This window comes from Mobula birostris, chromosome 2 (assembly GCF_030028105.1).
Source record: "Mobula birostris isolate sMobBir1 chromosome 2, sMobBir1.hap1, whole genome shotgun sequence".
Taxonomy (NCBI): Eukaryota; Metazoa; Chordata; class Chondrichthyes; order Myliobatiformes; family Myliobatidae; genus Mobula; species Mobula birostris.
Genome location: NC_092371.1, coordinates 167709220 through 167728960, shown reverse-complemented (window position 1 = coordinate 167728960; position 19741 = coordinate 167709220). Strand labels below are relative to the sequence as shown.

The following is a 19741-nucleotide window of genomic DNA, read 5'->3' as shown; positions in this document are numbered from 1 at the left end:
AATCTCTTACTAGCTCTTCCTTCAGTTAGTCCTGACGAAGGGTCTCGGCCCAAAATGTCGACTGCACCTCTTCCTAGAGATGCTGCCTGGCCTGCTGCGTTCACCAGCAACTTTGATGTGTGTTGCTTGAATTTCCAGCATCTGCAGATTTCCTCGTGTGATGGTGTATGGGCCATATTTCCGCACGATCAGCCTGTAGCAGTTTCTCATATCACGCAGAGCAGTCGCAGACGAAGGCAATCCAGCTTGTCTCCCACCAAGCGAACTCTATAGGGTCTTTTAAGAGACTTTTGGATGGGTACATGGAGCTTAGCAAAATAGAGGGCTATAGGTAAGCCTAGTAATTTCTAAAGTAGCGACATGTTCGGCACAACTTTGTGGGCCAAAGGGCCTGTATTGTGCTGTAGGTTTTCTATGTTCAATGTTCCAGCAGCACCAACGGAGGGGGCCAGCCCCAACCAGCAGGGACTCCAGCGGCACGCAGCCAGCTCCAGTGTGTCCTTCCTCGGCAGCCACAAAAGCAAGTAAAATCGTTCACGTTAGCAAGTTCCTAATGTGCGGACAAATGTTTTACATCAGCCTCCAGTAGCCTGGCTCTTTAATGTTATGCCTCAATACTGTGGACCGCTGCACTACAGGAAATTGTTTCTCAACATCTACCTCATTTAATCTATTCACTGTCAATATATATTATAAATGTAGTAATTTTTGCATTATTGCTGCAAAAGCCAACCAGGAATAATACTTTACTTTATTGTCGCCAAACAATTGATACTAGAGCGTACAATCATCACAGCAATATTTGATTCTGCGCTTCTCGCTCCCTGGAGTACAAATCGATAGTAAATAGTAAAAATTTAAATTATAAATCATAAATAGAAAATAGAAAAGGGAAAGTAAGGTAGTGCAAACAAAAATCGAGAGGCAAGTCCGGACATTTGGAGGGTACGGCCCAGATTCGGGTCGGGATCTGTTCGGCAGTCTTATCACAGTTGGAAAGAAGCTGTTCCCAAATCTGGCCGTACGAGTCTTCAAGCTCCTGAGCCTTCGCCCGGAGGAAAGAGGGACAAAAAGTGTGTTGGCTGGGTGGGTCGTGTCCTTGATTATCCTGGCAGCACTGCTCCGACAGCGTGCGGTGTAAAGTGAGTCCAAGGACGGAAGATTGGTTTGTGTGATGTGCTGGGCTGTGTTCACGATCTTCTGCAGCTTCTTCCGGGCTTGGACAGGACAACTTCCACACCAGCTTCTGATGCACCCTAGAAGAATGCTTTCTACAGTGCATCTATAAAAATTAGTGAGGGTTTTAGGGGACAGACCAAATTTCTTTAGCTTTCTTAGGAAGTAAAGGCGCTGGTGGGCCTTCTTGGCAGTGAACTCTGCTTGGTTGGACCAAGTCAGGTCATTTGTGATATTGACCCCGAGGAACTTAAAGCTTTTGACCTGTTCCACTTGCGCACCACCGATGTAAATGGGGTCGTGCGGTCCGCTACGAAGTCAACAACCAATTCCTTCATCTTGCTGACATTGAGGGATAGGTTATTGTCTTCGCACTATGCCACCAGGTTCTTAATTTTCTCTCTGTACTCAAACTCATCATTACCCGAGATATGGCCTACAATTATGGTGTCATCAGCAAACTTATATATTGAGTTCAATGGAAACTTGGCTACACAATCATGGGTGTACAGTGAGTACAGCAGAGGGCTGAGTACACAGCCTTGTGGGGCACCAGTGCTCAGAGTGATTGCAGAGGAGAGCTTGTCCCCTAACAAACACACCTAAAAGCAATTTCACATCCCATCCTGTACCATTCTTTCTATTGTGCTTCTTGCCGTTAAATTGAGTGTTTGTAATTAATAGGGGGTGTTTAAATAGAAGTAACTAATTAGGGTGTTTAAAATAATCAAAATATCTTCTAAAATAAGGCGAGAGAAATCTGTCAGGATTCGAGTGGCTTTGGTGTGAATTTCAGGTGATTGTACGTGAGTCTGTCTACCTGCTTTGCACATTTTGTAGCTGCAGCACTATTCTGCTTCCCACTTTCATTTTATAGAGTGATCTGTCTGGATGGCAGACAAACAAAAGCTTTTCATTCGTTTTCCATATATGTGTCAATAATAAACTACCAGTAGTATTTTCCAACTCTCCCCTCGCCTAGTCTCACCTGCCAGTTTGTACACTCTCCCTCCCACCACTTCTTATTCTGGCTTCTGTCCCCTTCCTGTCCAGTCCTGTCTTGGCCCGAAACACCGACTGTTCATTCCTTTCTATAGCTGCTGCATGACCTGCTGAGTTCTTTCGGCATTTTTATGTGTTTAGCAAACCCTAGTTCCATTTAGTGCCTGGAATCCGTTCCTCATCATGAAACTCAAGTGCGTGGTGTTCTGTTGCTTCAATGTTTATCGGCTAAGTGAGGTAAACAGAGTTGAATTCAACCATTAACTAATTTAGCCATGTTCAACTACAAACCAGAGGCCCGAAACATTGCCTGAACCTCTTCCTAGAGATGCCGCCTGGCCTACTGCGTTCACCAGCACTTTTTGTGGGTGTTGCCTGAATTTCCAGGATCTGCAGATTTCCTCGTGTAAAGGTTAGCTTTGTCACGTCACATGGCCACCACAATAACGTAGCGGTTAGCGCGATGCAATTACAGCTCGGGATGTCAGAGTGCATCCACCCTGTGGAATGTGTGGGGTTTTCCCAGGTGCTCCGGTTTCCTCTCCTAAACCCAAAGAAGTCCCGGGTAGACCAACAGTTCATTGTAAATTCTCCCGAGATTAGGTTAGTGTTAAAATGAGGTTGGCGGCAGTTGCTGTGCAGTGAAATTCGAAAGGTCCATTCCGCGCTGTATCTATAAATAAAATACATGAAAACGTACAGTGAAGTGCGTCATTTGTGTCCATGACCGGCATAGTTCAAGCATTGAAGTATTGAAACTAAAGTCTTGATGGCTCTATTTCTAAAAGGTATTTAGAATTGCCACATGAACACTTCAAAGAAAATGTTAAAGATCTTTTCTTAAAAATCAACTTTATTTGGATGTACATTGTTCAAAGTAAATTTATTATCAAAGTACATATATAAAACCCTGAGATTCATTTTCATGCAGGCATACTCAATAAATACTATAATCATAATAGAATCAAAGCAGCCAACTTGGCGTACAACCAGTGTGCAAAGGACAACAGACTGCAGATACGCACATTTAAAAAAAAATCAACAGTAAATATCGAGAACATGAGAGGACTGATCCTTGAAAGTGTGTTCATAGCTTGTAGGAACATTTCAGTGATAGAGCAAGTGAATTTGAGAAGTTATCCCCTTTGGCTCAAGAGCTGGATGGTTCCTGAACCCTGTGGTGCGAGTCTTGCTGTTTCTTTTTCCTTCTTCCTGATGGGCGTTCAGCAAGAAAAGCGCATGACCTGGGGTGGTGGGCGCTGCTTTCCTGTGGTAACTTTCCACGTTGGTGTTCAATGGTGGGGAGAGCTCTTCCCAGGAGGAACTTGGCCATGTAGGATTTTCCATTCAAGGCCGTTGGTATTTCCATACCAAGAGGTGATACAACCAATCAATATACTCTCCACTACATATCTATAGAAGTTTGTCAGAATTTTAGATGATACAGGGTATACTGAATCTTGGCAAACTTCGAAGTAGAGGCACTACTGTGTTTTCTTTGTAATGATACTTACATGTTGGACCCAGGACCGCTCCTCTGAAATGGATGACACCAAAGAATTTAAAATTGCTGACCCGCTCTACCTCTGATTCCCCCCCCCCAATGAGAACTAGCTATTGGACCTCTGGTTTCCTCCTCCTGAAGTCATTAGTCAGCTCCTTGATCTTGCTGACATTGAGTAAACGTTTGTTGTTATGGCACCACTAAACCAGATCCAATATGTTGACTCATCACCATCAGCAAATTTAGTATGGCATTGGAGCTGTACTTAGCCTCTGCTCTACTCACTTTATATTTATGACGGTGAGGCTAAGCCTTGTAGTACAACTGTGCTGAGGGAAATTGCGGAGATGTTGCCAGTCCAAACTGACTAGGGTCTGCAAGTGAGGCTATCATGGATTCAGATGCACAAGGTGGTATTGAGATCTAGATCTTGAAACTTATGAATTAGCTTTGAGGGGATGAATAGTACTGAATCCCATTCAGTGACACGAAAGAGATTGAGAGCAGAATTTTTGTTCACTGCTACAAGTTATTTCTTTTAAGGTCAACACTCACCTCAAACTTCCCAAGGTTAAGGTTAGCACCTTTTGGAAAGAGAATCAAGGTAGAAAAGTTGTGTTGTAGTCATTCAGAAACAAGAGATTCTGCAGATGCTGGAAATCTTGAGCAACACACACAAAATGCAGGAGAAACTTAACGGGTCAGGCAGCATCAATGGAGGGAATAAACAGTTGACATTTCAGGCAGAGACCCTTCATCAAGACTAGAAAGAAGCCAGAATAAAGCAGCGGAGGGGGAGGGCGGGAGGTAAGGAGTACAAGCTGTCAGGTGATAGGTGAGTGAGTGGGGGAGGTGGAATGAAGTGAGAAGCTGAGAAGTAATAGATGAAAGAGGTAAAGGGCTGGAAGAGGAATCTAATAGGAGGGGACAGTGGACAATGGAAGGAGGAGGGGAACCAAAGGGAGGAGATAGGTAGGTGAGAAGGGGCAAGGAGGAACCAGAATGGGAAATGGAAAGACAGGAACGGGGTAGAAATTACACGAAATTAGAAAAATCAAAGTTCATGCCATCAGGTGGAAGGCTACCCAGACAGACATGTCAGAATGGGAACCAAGGACAAACTGAAATGGGTAGCCACTGGCAGATGCTATTATTTGCGGCAGATGAAGCAAAGGTGATTGAAGAAGCGGTCCCTCAGTCTATGTTGAGTCCCCCTCTATATGCTGCCTGACTTGCTAAGTTCCTCTATTTTGTGCCTGTTGCTATTAACTAAAGATTTATCTTTTTGCTTCAGCAGTCTCTAATCACAAGTCCAGTGGGGGATAAAAGTCAAACGGGAAAAGTAGTAACTTGGATCAGGTTTGAATTGACAAGATTAGTCACTCGATCTCATCTTTCAATAGGTTAGAATTCTGCTTTACAATCTATGAGGGCAGTTCAAATCATAGATGAGGAAGAGTAGTTTCAAAGTGAGGTCAGTGAAGATTTGTGTAGTATTTTCAGGATTTTGTGTTTAATGGAATGGTAGCTGGGATCAAAGCCTAGCATCATGGAGAGTCTTACAGCCAAAGATGTTAAAGAGACAAAAGATACTGAAGGTCAACAAAAAACATGAAGTAAAGCTGTTTCCGCAGAAAGGTATAACACAAAGATTCAGTAACAGAAAAGGAGTTTATAAAAACATGAACAGATCTTGAAGTGAAATTTGACACATATTTAAACTAATGTGGCGGGGGATGGGAACAAGTGCAGAGAGACAGAGGGCTGTAAAGTGAGGGTAGAAGCAAGAAGTAGGAAGGTGAAAAGTAAAAGTGGCAGGCCAGCAAATCCAGGGCAAAAATCAAAAAGGACCACTTTTCAACATAATTGTATAAGGGCTAAGAGTGTTGTAAAAGCAAGCCTGAAGGCTTTGTGTGTCAATGCAAGGAGCATTTGTAACAAGGTGGATGAATTGAATGTGCAGATAGTTATTAATGAATATGATATAGTTGGGATCACAGAGACAAGGCTCCAGGGTGACCAAGGATGGGAGCTCAACATTCAGGGATATTCAATATTCAGGAGGGATAGACATGAAAGAAAAGGAGGTGGGGTGGCATTGTTGGTTAGAGAGGAGATTAACGCAATAGAAAGGAAGGACATTAGCCGGGAGGATGTGGAATTCATATGGGTAGAGCTGCACAACACTAAGGGGCAGAAAACGCTGGTGGAAGTCGTGTACAGGCCACCTAACAGTAGTAGTGAGGTTGGAGATGGCATTAAACAGGAAATTAGAAATGCATGCAATAAAGGAACAGCAGTTATAATGGGTGACTTCAATCTACATATAGATTGGGTGAACCAAATTGGTAAGGGTGCTGAGGAAGAGAATTTCTTGGAATGTATGCGGAATAGTTTTCTGAACCAGGATGTCGAGGAACCAACTAGAGGGCAGGCCATTCTGGACTGGGTATTGAGCAATGAGGAAAGGTTAGTTATTAATCTTGTCGTGCAAGGCCCCTTGAGTAAGAGTGACCATAATACAGTGGAATTCTTCATTAAGATGGAGAGTGATATAGTTAATTCAGAAACAAAGGTTCTGAACTTAGAGTAACTTTGAAGGTATGAGACATGAATTAGCTAAGATAGACTGGCAAATGATACTTAAAGGGTTGACATTGGATATGCAATGGCAAGCATTTAAAGATCGCATGGATGAACTACAACAATTGTTCATCCCAGTTTGGCAAACGAATAAACCAGGGAAGGTAGTGCACCCGTGGCTGACAAGGGAAATTAGGGATAGTATCAATTCCAAAGAAGAAACATACAAATTAGCCAGAAAAAGCTGCACACCTGAGGACTGGGAGAAATTCAGAGTCCAGCAGAGGAGGACAAAGGGCTTAATTAGGAAAGGGAAAAAAAGATTATGAGAGAAAGCTGGCAGGGAACATAAAAAGTGACTGTAAAAGCTTTTATAGATATGTGAAAAGAAAAAGATTGGCTAAGACAAATGTAGGTCCCTTACAGTCAGAAACAGGTGAATTGATCTTGGGGAACAAGGACATGGCAGACCAATTGAATAACTACTTTGGTTCTATCTTCACCAAGGAGGACATAAATAATCTTCCGGAAATAGTAGGGGATCGAGGGTCTAGTGAGATGGAGGAACTGAGGGAAATACATGTTAGTAGGGAAGTGGTGTTGGGTAAATTGAAGGGATTGAAGGCAGATAAATCCCCAGGACCAGATGGTCTGCATCCCAGAGTGCTTAAGGAAGTAGGCCAAGAAATAGTGGACGCATTAGTGATAATTTTTCAAAACTCTTTAGATTCTGGATTCGTTCCTGAGGATTGGGGGGTAGCTAATGTAACCCCGCTTTTTAAAAATAGGAGGGAGAGAGAAACCAGGGAATTATAGACCCGTAAGCCTGACATCGGTGGTGGGGAAAATGCTAGAGTTAGTTATCAAAGATGTGATAACAGCACATTTGGAAAACGGTGAAATCATCGGACAAAGTCAGCATGGATTTGTGAAAGGAAAATCATGTCTGACAAAACTCATAGAATTTTTTGAGGATGTAACTCGTAGAGTGGATCAGGGAGAACCAGTGGATGTAGTATATTTGGATTTTCAAAAGGCTTTTGACAAGGTCCCACACAGCACACGGTATTGGGGGTATGGTATTGATGTGGATAGAGAATTAGTTGGCAGACAGGAAGCAAAGAGTGGGAATAAACGTGACCTTTTCAGAATGGCAGGCAGTGACTAGTCGGGTACCGCAAGGCTGAATGCTGGGACCCCAGTTGTTTACAATATATATTAATGACTTAGACGAGGGAATTAAATGCATCTCCAAGTTTGTGGATGACACGAAGCTGGGCGACTGTTAGCTGTGAGGAGGATGCTAAGAGGATGCAGGGTGACTTGGATAGGTTAGGTGAGTGGGCAAATTCATGGCAGATGCAATTTATTGTAGATAAATGTGAGGTTATCCACTTTAGCAGCAAGAACAGGAAAACAGATTATTATCTGAATGGTGGCCGATTAGGAAAAGGGGAGGTGCAACAAGACCTGGGTATCATTGTATACCAGTCATTGAAAGTGGGCATACAGGTACAGCAGCCGGTGAAAAAGGCGAATGGTATGCTGGCATTCATAGCAAGAGGATTCAAGTACAGGAGCAGGGAGGTACTACTGCAGTTGTACAAGGCCTTGGTGAGACCACACCTGTAGTATTGTGTGCAGTTTTGGTCCCCTAATCTGAGGAAAGACATTCTTGCCATACAGGGGGTACAAAGAACGTTTACCAGATTGATTCCTGGGATGGCAAGACTTTCATATGATGAAAGACTGGTTCGACTAGGCTTATACTCTCTGGAATTTAGAAGATTGAGGGGGAGATCTTATTGAAACATATAAAATCCTAAAGGGATTGGACAGGCTAGATGCAGGAAGATCGTTCCCAATGTTGGGGAAGTCCAGAACGAGGGGTCACAGTTTGAGGATAAAGGGGAAGCCTTTTAGGACCGAGATGAGGAAAAACTTCTTTACACAGAGAGTGGTGAATCTGTGGAATTCTCTGGCACAGGAAACAGTTGAGGCCAGTTCATTGGCTATGTTTAAGAGGGAGTTAGATAAGGCCCTTGTGGCTAAAGGGATCAGGGGGTATGGAGAGAAGGCAAGTATAGGGTTCTGAGTTGGATGATCAGCCATAATCGTACCATGAATGGCGGTGCAGGCTCGAAGGGCCAAATGGCCTACTCCTGCACCTATTTTCTATGTTTCTATATTCAAGATTTCCTTTACCCCATTACAAATTGATCTACAGTATTGGTCATTTATCCCAACCACTGTCCCAGCTGAATACAAATTAAGTTTGCTTAAGTCTTAAGGCAATGTTGACAAGCAGCAAATGTTAACAACATTTGCCTGAATCACAGTCTTGAAATTTTCACAGAACATTAAACAAGATACTGTGGCAAAGAATCCAATTACACCCATGCGACCAGTTAACCCATAGGTGCTTGGTACGAGGGAGGGAACTGGAGCACTGGAGGACACGGTTGTGAGGGAAATGTACACACTCCTTGAAAACAGTGGCGAGAACTGAATCCATGTCTTTGCTGAATCATATGGATTTACTTCAGACAACTCAAATGGAATTGACCATATCAGTAACTACTACAGGTGATATGATGCCATAATTCAATAAATATTTAAGTTCACACATTTTGTTGGACACTGTAGTTCATTTTATTGTTGTATTTCATATTACAGTACAAAATGCATTATGCAAATCCTATCAATTCCAGAGAGTAAAGGTCTATTATTGGTAGGACGGGTACATTATTGATAGAGCTCATTAGGTTACTGACCTGATTGACTGTCAGGAGTCCTGAGAGTTGAGTGATGAATGGTGTAAATTCTTGATAACGATCAAGACTGAGGTATCAGCTGAATTCCATACAATGCCAATGAGCATAATATACTGTGCCATGAGGTGCACCAAATATAATGAGATTCAAAAGGTGACAGGTCAGTATTTTTCTAGTTCTGAACAAAAGGAAAAAAATCTACCAAACAGATGATAGAGATTGACAGGATGGTATGGCAGGGAGTTGGTGGTACAGAAGACAGCATTTCTCAATGACACCAATAGCTTAAAATATTGCAAAAGCAGAGAGAACATATTCAGAATTTTGGTAAAATAATGAATTAGGTCAAAGTTCAGTGTCATATGCACTAGTACTTCACTTTGATTTGGTCCCCAAGCCTAACCGACATTCAGCTGGGCCTTAAGAGTTGCACCCAAATTCTATTCGCCACAATACATTTACTGAGATGCAATCAACCCTGAAGGCCAATCCTATCAACACTAGATCTTTGTAAGACTTCACATTTAAACCGCTTCAAACTGCTCACCAACTACGCTCCTGAACAGCCTGTCCTGATAATTGACTGTATAAATTTCCTAGCTGCCTCATTCTTTATTAGGCCTGATCTGATACAAGTGTTGTTCAGGCTGAAAGGAAACAAACACCTTCTTTGTCTCGGGTGAAGGGAACCAACTGTAATTACAATTTATCAAAGCCCTCAGGGAACCAAGGGGTAGGAAGAACAAGAACTAACAGCAGAAGGACATTAATACACCCTGGACAAGGATGTGAGTGTCCTTTACCTTCATGACTTCAATGCATCTGACAACACTGCAGTCAAAAGTGATTATTTTAAGGGCATAAGCTGCAACCCAAAAAAAATTTCATTTAGAACTGGCTTACAAATTAATATCAAGACTACAGCTGTATTTTTAAAAATGTCGTCACAAGTAAAACATTTATGATAACATTGCCAGGTAGGAGATCGACAATATTGACCTGGATTTTATTGATCCAAGTTAATTTGAAAAATGCAAACAAGAGATTCTACCAGTGCTGCAAATCCAAAGCAATACACACACAATGCTGGAAGAACATAGATCAGGCAGAATGGAAAGGAAAAAAAAGTCTACTGTCTATTGCTCTCCATAGATCCTGTCTGACCCAAGTAGCTCCAGCATTTTGTGTGGGTTTCATTTGAAAAGTACCTAGTTACTTACTAGGATCCTACAGACAGCATTTACATACAGTGCAGTCATTACTCTTGATGTCTCAAAGCTGTGATGGCTTCACCACAGATTTTCCTCTTGGTTTCAGGACGACTTGTTTCCTGTCCAAGAGTTCTGTCTGAGGTAGCTGACCTTGTCGGTGGTGGATTTCATCACCAATATTTACGCTTGTGGAGAGATGAATCTTAGATATGAGAAGTGGTCCACATTTTCTCAGTTACAGGAACTTCTCATTGGTTTTCTCATTACAGGGCAACCTGGACCTGTGCTTCCTGTTGTTTTTTTTTGGGCCATCTGGTTGTTTATTAAGGCTATCTGATAAAAATCACCTTTGCAGGGACCTTGAAACCTCAGTACTGATCTTCCCGTGGCACCATTTTTTGCTTTGCCATTGTTTAGAAGTCTGGCAAGGATATGACTAATTGATAGTCAGTCTCAGTCGTAGGTACCTGTCACAGCACAGCAGTACAGATTTTTGTGCCATATCCAACTTCAGTGATGTCATAGCCAAGCAAGTTCCATACCTTTGGTTTAAGGATCTTCCCACAAAATCTAGATTTGCATTCCTGGCAAAAAAGGGTATTGGTTTTTCCATCAAGAACAGAACAGAAGTCAAAGCCAACATAAAGCTAAAGGTAAGGGCATATAAGCAAAAATTAATGGGGAGTTAGTGGACTGGGAAGCTTTTAAAAACCAACAGAAGGCAGCTAAGAAAGTCATAAAGGAAAAGATGTAACACTATGTAAGCTAGCCAATAATATTTAAGTGGATACCAAAAGTTTCTTCAGATATATAGAGTAAGAGAGAGATGGGAGTGGACAATGGGCCGCTGGAGAATGATGCTGGAGGTAGTAATGGTGACAAGGAAATGGCGGACAAAATGAATAAATATTTTGCATTAGTCTTCACTGTGGAAGACACTAGCAGTATGCCAGAAGTTTGAGTGTGTCAGGGGCAGAAATGTGTGAAGTTGCCATTAGTAGGGAGAAGGTTCTTAGGAAACCAAAAGGTCTGAAAGTAGACATGTCACCTGGACCAGATGGTATACACCCCAAGGTTCTGATAGAGGTGACTGAAGAGATCGTGGAGGCATTAGTAATGATCTTTCAAGAATCAATAGATTCTGGCATGGTTCCAGAGAACTGGAATATTGCAAATGTCACCCTACTCTTCAAGAAGGGAGAGAGACAGAAGAAAGAAAATTGTAGGCCAGTGAGTCTGACCTCTCTGGTGAGGAGGCAGTTGGAGTCGATCACTGAAGATGTGGTTTCAGGGTACTTGGAGGCACATAAAATATACCATGGTTTCCTCAAGAGGAAATGTTGTTTTGACAAACTTGTAGAAATTCTTTGTGAAGAACAGACAAAGGAGAATTGGTGGATGTTGTGTATTTGGAATTTAAGAAGGCCTTTGACAAAGTAGCACACACGAGGCTGCTTTACAACTTGGGAGCCCATGATATTACAGGAAAGATATTAACATAGACAGATAATTGGCTGACTGCTAGGAGACAAAGAGTAGGAATAAAAGGAGCCTATTCTGGTTGGCTGCCAGTGACCAGTGGTGTTACAAAGGGTTCTGTGTTGGGACCACTTCTTTTTATGTTATATGTGAATGACTTGGATGACGCAATTGATGGGTTTGTGGCCAAGTTTGCATACAATATGAAGATAGGTGGAGGGACAGGTAGTGTTGAAGAAGCAGAGCGTACAGGAGGACTTGCATTAGGAGAATGGGCAAAGAAGTGGCAGAAGGAATACAGCATCGGGAAGGGCACCGTCATGCACTTTGGTCGAAGAAATAAAAGCATAGCTTATTTTCTAAATGGAGAGAAAATTCAAATATCTGAGGGTCAAAGGAACTTGGGAGAGTTCTTGCAGGATTTCCAAAAGGTTGATTTGTAGGTTGAGTCAACAGTGAGGAAGGCAATTGCAATGTTAGCATTCATTTCAAGCAGACTAGAATATTAAAGCAAGTATATAAAGTTGAGGTCTAACAAAGCACCAGTAAAGCCTCCCTTGGAGTATTGGGAGCAGTTTTGGGCCCTCATCTAAAAAAGCATGTGCTGACATTGGAGAGGATTGAAAGAATTCCAGGATTGAGAGGCTTGTCATAAGAGGAGTGTTTGATGGCTCTGGCTGCTACTCACTGGAGGAATTCAAAATGAGGGATGACCTCAGTGAAACCTATCGAATGGTGAAAAGCCTTGATATTAGTGGATTTTGTCCACCTTGAAAGAATCATGATTTATAGATGACAGCCATGTCATATGGCACAGGAGTCTAACACCAGAGGGCACAATCTCAGGATAGAGGGATGTCCTTTTAGAATGGAGATGAAGAGGAATTTCTTAGCCAGAGAGTGGTTAATCCATAGAATTCATTGCCACATAGACTCTTGATCAGTCAGGGCATGAAGGGATACGGGAAGGAGGAGAAGAAGATTGGGGCTGAGAGAAAAATTGGATCAGCAATGATGAAATGGTGAAGCAGACTCAAAGAGCCAAAAGGCCAAATTCTGCTCTTATATCTTATGGTCTTCATCAGGAGCACATGATAGAGATTTGGGAATTGATCACCCATTGCAATTATCAGAATGCAAGACTGGGGATAACATTGTTCCTACATAAACTGGAATGAATCTCCAGCCCACGATCAGGCAATTCAGGGATCGTAAGTGTCTTAATGGCAATAAAGTGATAATTTGTAGGCAATAGAGGGGTCAGTGGGAACAGTAGATGGAGGGAAGAGGAGTTTCCCACTGGGCTAGCCTGCCCACAAAGGGGATAAGTGTAATTTTTAATTATTTATTCAGATACAGCCCATAATAGACCCTTTAAGCCATGCAGCTCAGCAATCCTCCAATTTAATCCTAGCCTAATCACAGAACTATTTACAATAACCAATTAACCGACCAAATGGTACATCTTTGGCCTGTGGGAGGAAACCGGAACACCTGAAGGAAACCCACAGTCATGAAACATACAAACTTACAAGCAGCAGCAGAATTCTGCTTTATGATTGCAGCTCAAATGAGTGGTTTTAATTCTTATTGAGGCCCATTTTTAAATCAACTCTTTACACTAAAGAAGCAATCTTTTCCTTGTTAAATGTAGTTTAGTCATTCCAAGTCTGTCCATGGATTGAATATGCAAGTGAAGCAGCTTAGGTGCAACCCATGTTGGGTCACTGCCCTGCTGTTAAAATGCCTTAAAAACATAACTGGACTGTTGAGTTTATGTAACAAAGTTATACATTTCATTCTGCCCACCTTTAAGGAAGCACTGTTTATAGGTGACAGAAAGTATTGGATTCTTGACTTAATTGTTTAAATGAATTTGCTGTCATGGTATGGAATAAGGTAGATGATCTCATAGTGTAATTGGCAGGTATGATGATGCGGGCATTGCCAAGTTGTGGCTGGAAGATCATAGTTGGGAGTTTAACATGCAAGGATACACGTTACATTGAAAGGACAGACAGGTAGTCAGAGGGGGTTTAAATAAAAAATAAAATAAAATCCTGACATAGGATCAGGAGATGTAGAATCCTTGTGGGTAGAGTTAAGAAACTGAAAGGGTAAAATGACCCTGATGGGAGTTGCATACAGGCTCCAAATAGTAGCCAGAATATGGGACACAAATTAAAAAGGAGCTATAAAAGGCATGTAAAAAGGGTAATGCTGTGATAGTCATTGGGAGATTTCAATATGCAGGTAGATTCGGAAAATCAGATTGCAGCTGGATCCCAAAAGAGGGTATTTGTAGAATGCCTATGAGATAGCTTTTTAGAACAGCTTGTGTTAAGAATGTCCCAGATTTGATTAGGGAGCTTGAGGTAAAGAATCCTTAGGAAGCAGTGATCATAATATGATAGAATTCACCCCAATTTTGAGAGGAAAGATCTAAAGTCAGAGGTACCATTACTACAGTGGAGCAAAGGAAATTACGGAGTCATGAGAGAGAAGCTGGCCAAAACTGACTGGAAGACGACACAGCAGGAATGAGAGCAGAAGAGCAATGGCTGCAATTCAGAAGGTGGAGGATAGACACATCCCAAAGGTGCAGCTTTCTCAAGGGAGAATGTGCAACCATGGCTGACAAGGGAAGTCAAAGACGGCATGAAATGAAAAGAGAGGGCATATATTATAGCAAAAATTACTAGGAAGTAAAAGGATTGGGAAACTTAAAAACAGAAGGCAACTAAAAAAGCCATAGGGGGAGAACAGATGAAATATGAAGGGAAGCAAGCCAATAAAATAAGATACTTAAAACTTTTTCAAATATATAGAGTAAAAGAGAGACAAGAGTGGATATCAGACTGCTGGAAAATGATACTGGAGAGGTAGTAATGTGGGGCAAAGAAATGGCAGATGAATTTATTAAATTTATTTGCATCAGTCTTCACTGTGGAAGATACTAGCAGTACACCAAAAATTCAAGAGCATCATGAGGCAGAAGTGAGTGTAGTTGCTATTACTAAGGAGAAGTTACTTGGGAAGCTGAAAGGTCTGAAGGTAGATAAGTCACCAGGACCAGATGGATTACACCATGGGGTTCAGAAAGAGGTAGCTGAAGAGATTCTGGAGGCATTAGTAATGATCTTTCAAGATTCACTAGATTCTGGAATGGTTCCAGAGGACTGACATGTTGCAAATACAACTCCACTCTTAAAGAAGGGAAGGAGGCAGAAGAACAGAAATTCTTAACAGTAGTTAGCCTGACTTCAGCAGTTGGGGATATTTTGGAGGCCATTATTAAGGATGAAGTTTCAGGGTACTTGGAGGCACATGATAAAATAAGCCAAAGTCAGCATGGTTTCCTAAAAAGGAAATCTTGCCTGTTAAATCTGTTCGAATTCTTTGAGGAAATAACACAGGATAGACAAAGCCGAGTCAGTGAATCTTTACTTGGATCTTCAGAAGGCCTAGAACAAGTGCCACTCATGAGGCTGATTAACAGGAGCCCATGGTATTACAGCCAAGATTAACATCGACATAAGATTGATTGACTGGCAGGAGGTAAAGAGAGGGAATAAAGGTGGTCTTTTCTGCTTCTCTGCTGATGACTAGTGGTGTTCCACTGGGACTGCTTTTTTTTTCCTCCCCCACAGTATATGTCAATGATTTGGACGACAGCCATGTTTGTGGATGATACAAGGATAGGTGGAGGGGCAGGTGGTGTTGAGGAAGCACGGAGTCTGCAGATTGAGAGAATGGGCAAAGTGGCAGATGGAATACAGTACAAGTGTATGGACATGCATTTTTGTAGGCCATTTTCTAAACAGGGAGAAAATTCAAAAGAATCAGAGGTGCAAAGGGACATGGGAGTCCTTGTGCAGGATTCCCTGAAGGTCAACTTGCAGGTTGAGATAGTGATAAGGAAGTCACATGCAATGTTCGCATTCATTGAGGTCTAGAATACAAGAGCAAGGATGTGATACTGAGGCTTTGTAAGGCATTGATCAGACCGCATGGAGCATTGTGAGCAGTTCTTGGTCTCTTACATAAGAAACATGTTGGCATTGGACAGGGTCCAGAGGAGGTTCATGAGAATAATTTCAGGAGTGAAAGCGTTAACAGTTGAACTTTTGATGGCTCTGGGGCTGAACTCACTGGAGTTCAGAAGAATGGGGGGGGGGCAGAATCTTATTGAAACCCATCAAATATTGAAAGGTCGAGATAGAGTGGAAATGGAGAGGATGTTTCCCATAGTGGGTCAGTCTAGGACCAGAGGACACAGCTTCAGAATAGAGGAACATCCATTTAGAACAGAGATCAGTAGAAATATCTTTAGACAGAGGGTAGTGAATCTGTGGAATTCAGTTGTCTGTGGCAAAGTCATTGAGTATATTTAAGAGGAAGTTGATAGGCTCTTGATTAATCAAGGACAAAGGTTACAGGAGAATGGGATAATAAATCAGCCATGATGGAATGGTGGAGCAGACTGAATGGGCGAAATGGCTTAATTCTGCTCCTATGTCTTACGGTGAGATTTGAGAATAATGAGGATCTCTAGACAAAGTTCATGTTGGAAGACTCAAAAACATGCCCACCTGAAGCAGCAGAGTGGGAATATTGTCGAGTAAAGAAGATCATGTTCCATTTTGTCACTGCATCTGGGGAAAATTGTCCACAGAAAATGACTGATGAGCTCTCTCAGGATTCAAAAATTTTAATCTTTCCCTGTCCTGACTGAGGTCTGCTTCATATGAGACAAATGTAATTGAGATTCTTTTTTAAATTATGGATTAAAAAAATTCAACCACAACACCACTACTATTATTACTATTGTCTACAAAATTACTTTTTACTATGACACTTAAGATCCCTAAATTTCCTGATCTTAGGCTAAAGATTCATTCCAGTATCAAATACATCGGAAGTATGGTATCCTATTTATTCAAAAATCAGATTTAAAAGACACCCTGATCAAAAACCAGATCCCCCTGCACTTTAGGAAAGAAAAACAATCCCTGTCCAATCCTGGAAGCAAGCAGTCAGGTCTCATTCTCTACACAAAGTTCACAAACAATTGACAAGGAAATGTTACAAACCACTGAAAAGGCCTAATTGTCCATCTTTTGGGGGATTGATCTATCTAGCTTCTGGCTTAAGATGGTGCTGGTGAGGTCCAGTGACTACTTATTGACAGCAGACAAAACAAAGAATACAACTAAATACTTCGTTGACAACACATTTTCTGGTAAAATTTATGGTAATTGATCACTGCAAACAATGAGTGAAAGCAAGACTGAGTCGAGGGTAGAAGCGACTGGGTGTGAGGTGAAGTTGAGGCAGATTCAAGGCAAAAAGAGACAAGGCAAAGTTGGGGTTAGGTGAAGCGAGGCCGAATCGAGGACAGATGCACTTAAACACAGGTTTGATCGATCCAAGTGCCAGGCTGACTTGGAAAGGTCAGGGACAGGACAAAATCTGGCAGCAGGGTCCAGGCCCAGAGCCTATTGAGGCGACAGGGCTCGGGTCCAAGAGCACGGAATGACCCCATGCTTGGACGAATTAAATGCTGGGCCAGAGATTGAAAAGGTAGGGTATTGGGACCAGAGGCGAGGGTCAGGCCAGTTCTGCTTGCTGCTCCATGACATTTACTTGGCTCTGCACAGAACTGAGACTGGAGGCCTGCTCTGGGCTTCATGTCTGTGGGCACAGCGATGTTTATTTGGCTCTGTGCTGAACTGAGGCAGAGGTGAGGCCAGCTCTGGGCTTCGTTATTGCAGACTCACTTTCATTCTGAATGCTATTTGCTTACGTTAATTGCTCGCACGATTCGTTTTTCTACCCCCCCCAACCTGCACGTTGGGTGTTTAACCACTTTTTTTTAAAAATGGTTTCTTTTGAGTTTCTTTGTTTTGTGGCTGCCTGTCAGGAGATGAATCTCAAGGTTGAATAATATATATTTACTTTAATAAATGTACTTTGAACTTTGATCTGCACAATTATTAAAAACAAATAAGCAGTTAGACTCAAAACATCCAACTTACTTTAAAAATAAAATGCTGTGCAGACATGGTCTGCCGATGTTGGCAGCTTGATGCATAATCTCTGGGAGGACATTTGCATGTTTGGGTTGAGCTGCACTTGAATACCTTTCCCAGAGTACATAAGGTGAGCAAAGTTACTACAACTATCAATCCGGAAACAAGGCAAGACCTCATTCTTATTTAAAGTTCCACCTGCAGTCTGAGTGTATCAAGAAACCAATCTACAAGCTCGCAATTGTGTGTGAAAAATCAGTGATTGTCATCTTGGCACCTTTCCTTCACAAAAAATTTCATGTGAGATCCCAGTGTTTTGTTCAATTGCCTTCCAACTTTTTTCCCCCTGCACAATGGCAAGCACAGGAATAAATCCTTCCAGATAAACCTGGGATCACTGGCTAAAGTGCCTCCTCCAGTTGCTGCTCCAGATTGGACAACAAGTGAATGGAAAGGGTGAAATAAGAATCAGGCACAAAGAATTTATTAAGTATTATGGCATCTAGTGTTCTTAAATCTGCAGAAAATGGACTATACTTCAGGTCCTGAATAAAATCCTGGCAATGCACTGGAACCCAATCATACTAAAACATTAATTTTGTTACAGAATAGCCTATCGTTTTTATAACCTAAACTCAACTTCATAGTTAAATCCTTTGAGGGGGAAAAAGATGGAGGAAAAAGTGCAGAGCATATTCAGACGAACATAAGAGGGAGCTTATGAATAAAAATAACTGCAGCAGTGTGTGAATGTCTAAAAAGGAAGGAGCTAAAAGTAATTCAGTGAAGTGGAAAAGGAAAGTTCTTTTTATTCCTCTTTAAACAGTTGGCAAAGTTGTTCTATTAACGCTGTTAATTGTGGGTTACCTCCAAGCTTACTAATGATTCTATAAGCTTCAGCTTCCAACTCTTTGAGAGTTTGCTTGGTGTAGTCAGAAGAGCCCACCTTTTCTAGATAGTTTACACAATATTTTTTTATATCTATATTTTCCGTTCTTTGGCGCAAAATATTCTGGACTTGAGTACTTTCTGGATGTGACCAGATGGCATGAATAAGAGGGAAGGAGAACTTGCCCTCTGTTAAATCTTCACCGAAGCCCTTGTTGTTGATGTAATCCTTGTTAAACAGGTTTGCATAATCATCACGAATTTGGAATAGAAGCCCTAACGTGTCGAGAAGAGGCTTTAAATCCAATGTCTTTTCAGAGAACAATTGCATGAGGCCAACAGCCAAGCCAAACAGCCCTCCAGTCTTCTGCAGCACCATAGCCTTATAATCTTCTATGGTGGGGCAGGTGTATGTGTCCCTCCAGTAGATATCCAGGCCCTGCCCACGATGCAGCTCCAGGAGCTGCTGGGTGAAGAGTTTAATCGCTTCTGGATGGCCGAGGGTCAGCAATTTCTCCAGACTCAGGAAGTAGACATAGTTGGCAGAGTTTATGACAGAGGGAATTCCGTAGATGCTGTGTGCTACAGGAAAGCCACGGCGCAACTTGGAATTGTCCTCAATATCGTCAATCAGTAAGCTGGCACTGTGTAACATTTCTGTAATTTCGATAATAACCTGGAGCAAAAAAAGAACAAAGTGAAAGAAAATGTCAAAATTCTAAATTTTGGTTCTGTAAAAAAAAACAAATTATCACATGAACATTACCATCCAAGGTCTGACTGGACTACAAACACTGCACTGGTTCTTTGATCACCTTGGAAGCAAAAGATCAGTTACAAGCTGCTTCTGAAACCAGGATCTTCCTCATCTAACCAGTGGAAGGAGCCATGGTAAAGCTTTGCAGTTCAGCTGCCTGTTACTTCTAACCCCTGACCTCAAAGCTATCTTCAATTTCCATATCTTTCCCAATCCCTTAATCAAAATCTATTCAGCTTTTTCTTTTCCATATTGCCCCACAATGCAGTTTCCTTCAAATCCTATCAAACTCCCAAGCCAACTGTCCCATCCAAACTTCCTCCCATTCTTTAGCT

The 19741-nt window shown here is 41.9% G+C and overlaps 1 protein-coding gene across 8 annotated transcripts in view; it reads right to left on the bottom strand.

Moving 5' to 3' along the window:
* Window positions 1-8893: 8893 nt before the first annotated feature.
* Window positions 8894-19741, bottom strand: part of ggps1 (geranylgeranyl diphosphate synthase 1) — a 95906-nt gene continuing 85058 nt past the window's right edge. For all 8 annotated transcript variants that reach the window (XM_072251039.1, XM_072251038.1, XM_072251037.1 and 5 more), the window contains one exon: window positions 8894-19325. In XM_072251039.1, the coding sequence (XP_072107140.1) occupies window positions 18570-19325 (756 nt within the window). In that variant the 3' untranslated portion in view covers window positions 8894-18569. The remainder of the gene's footprint in view (window positions 19326-19741) is intronic.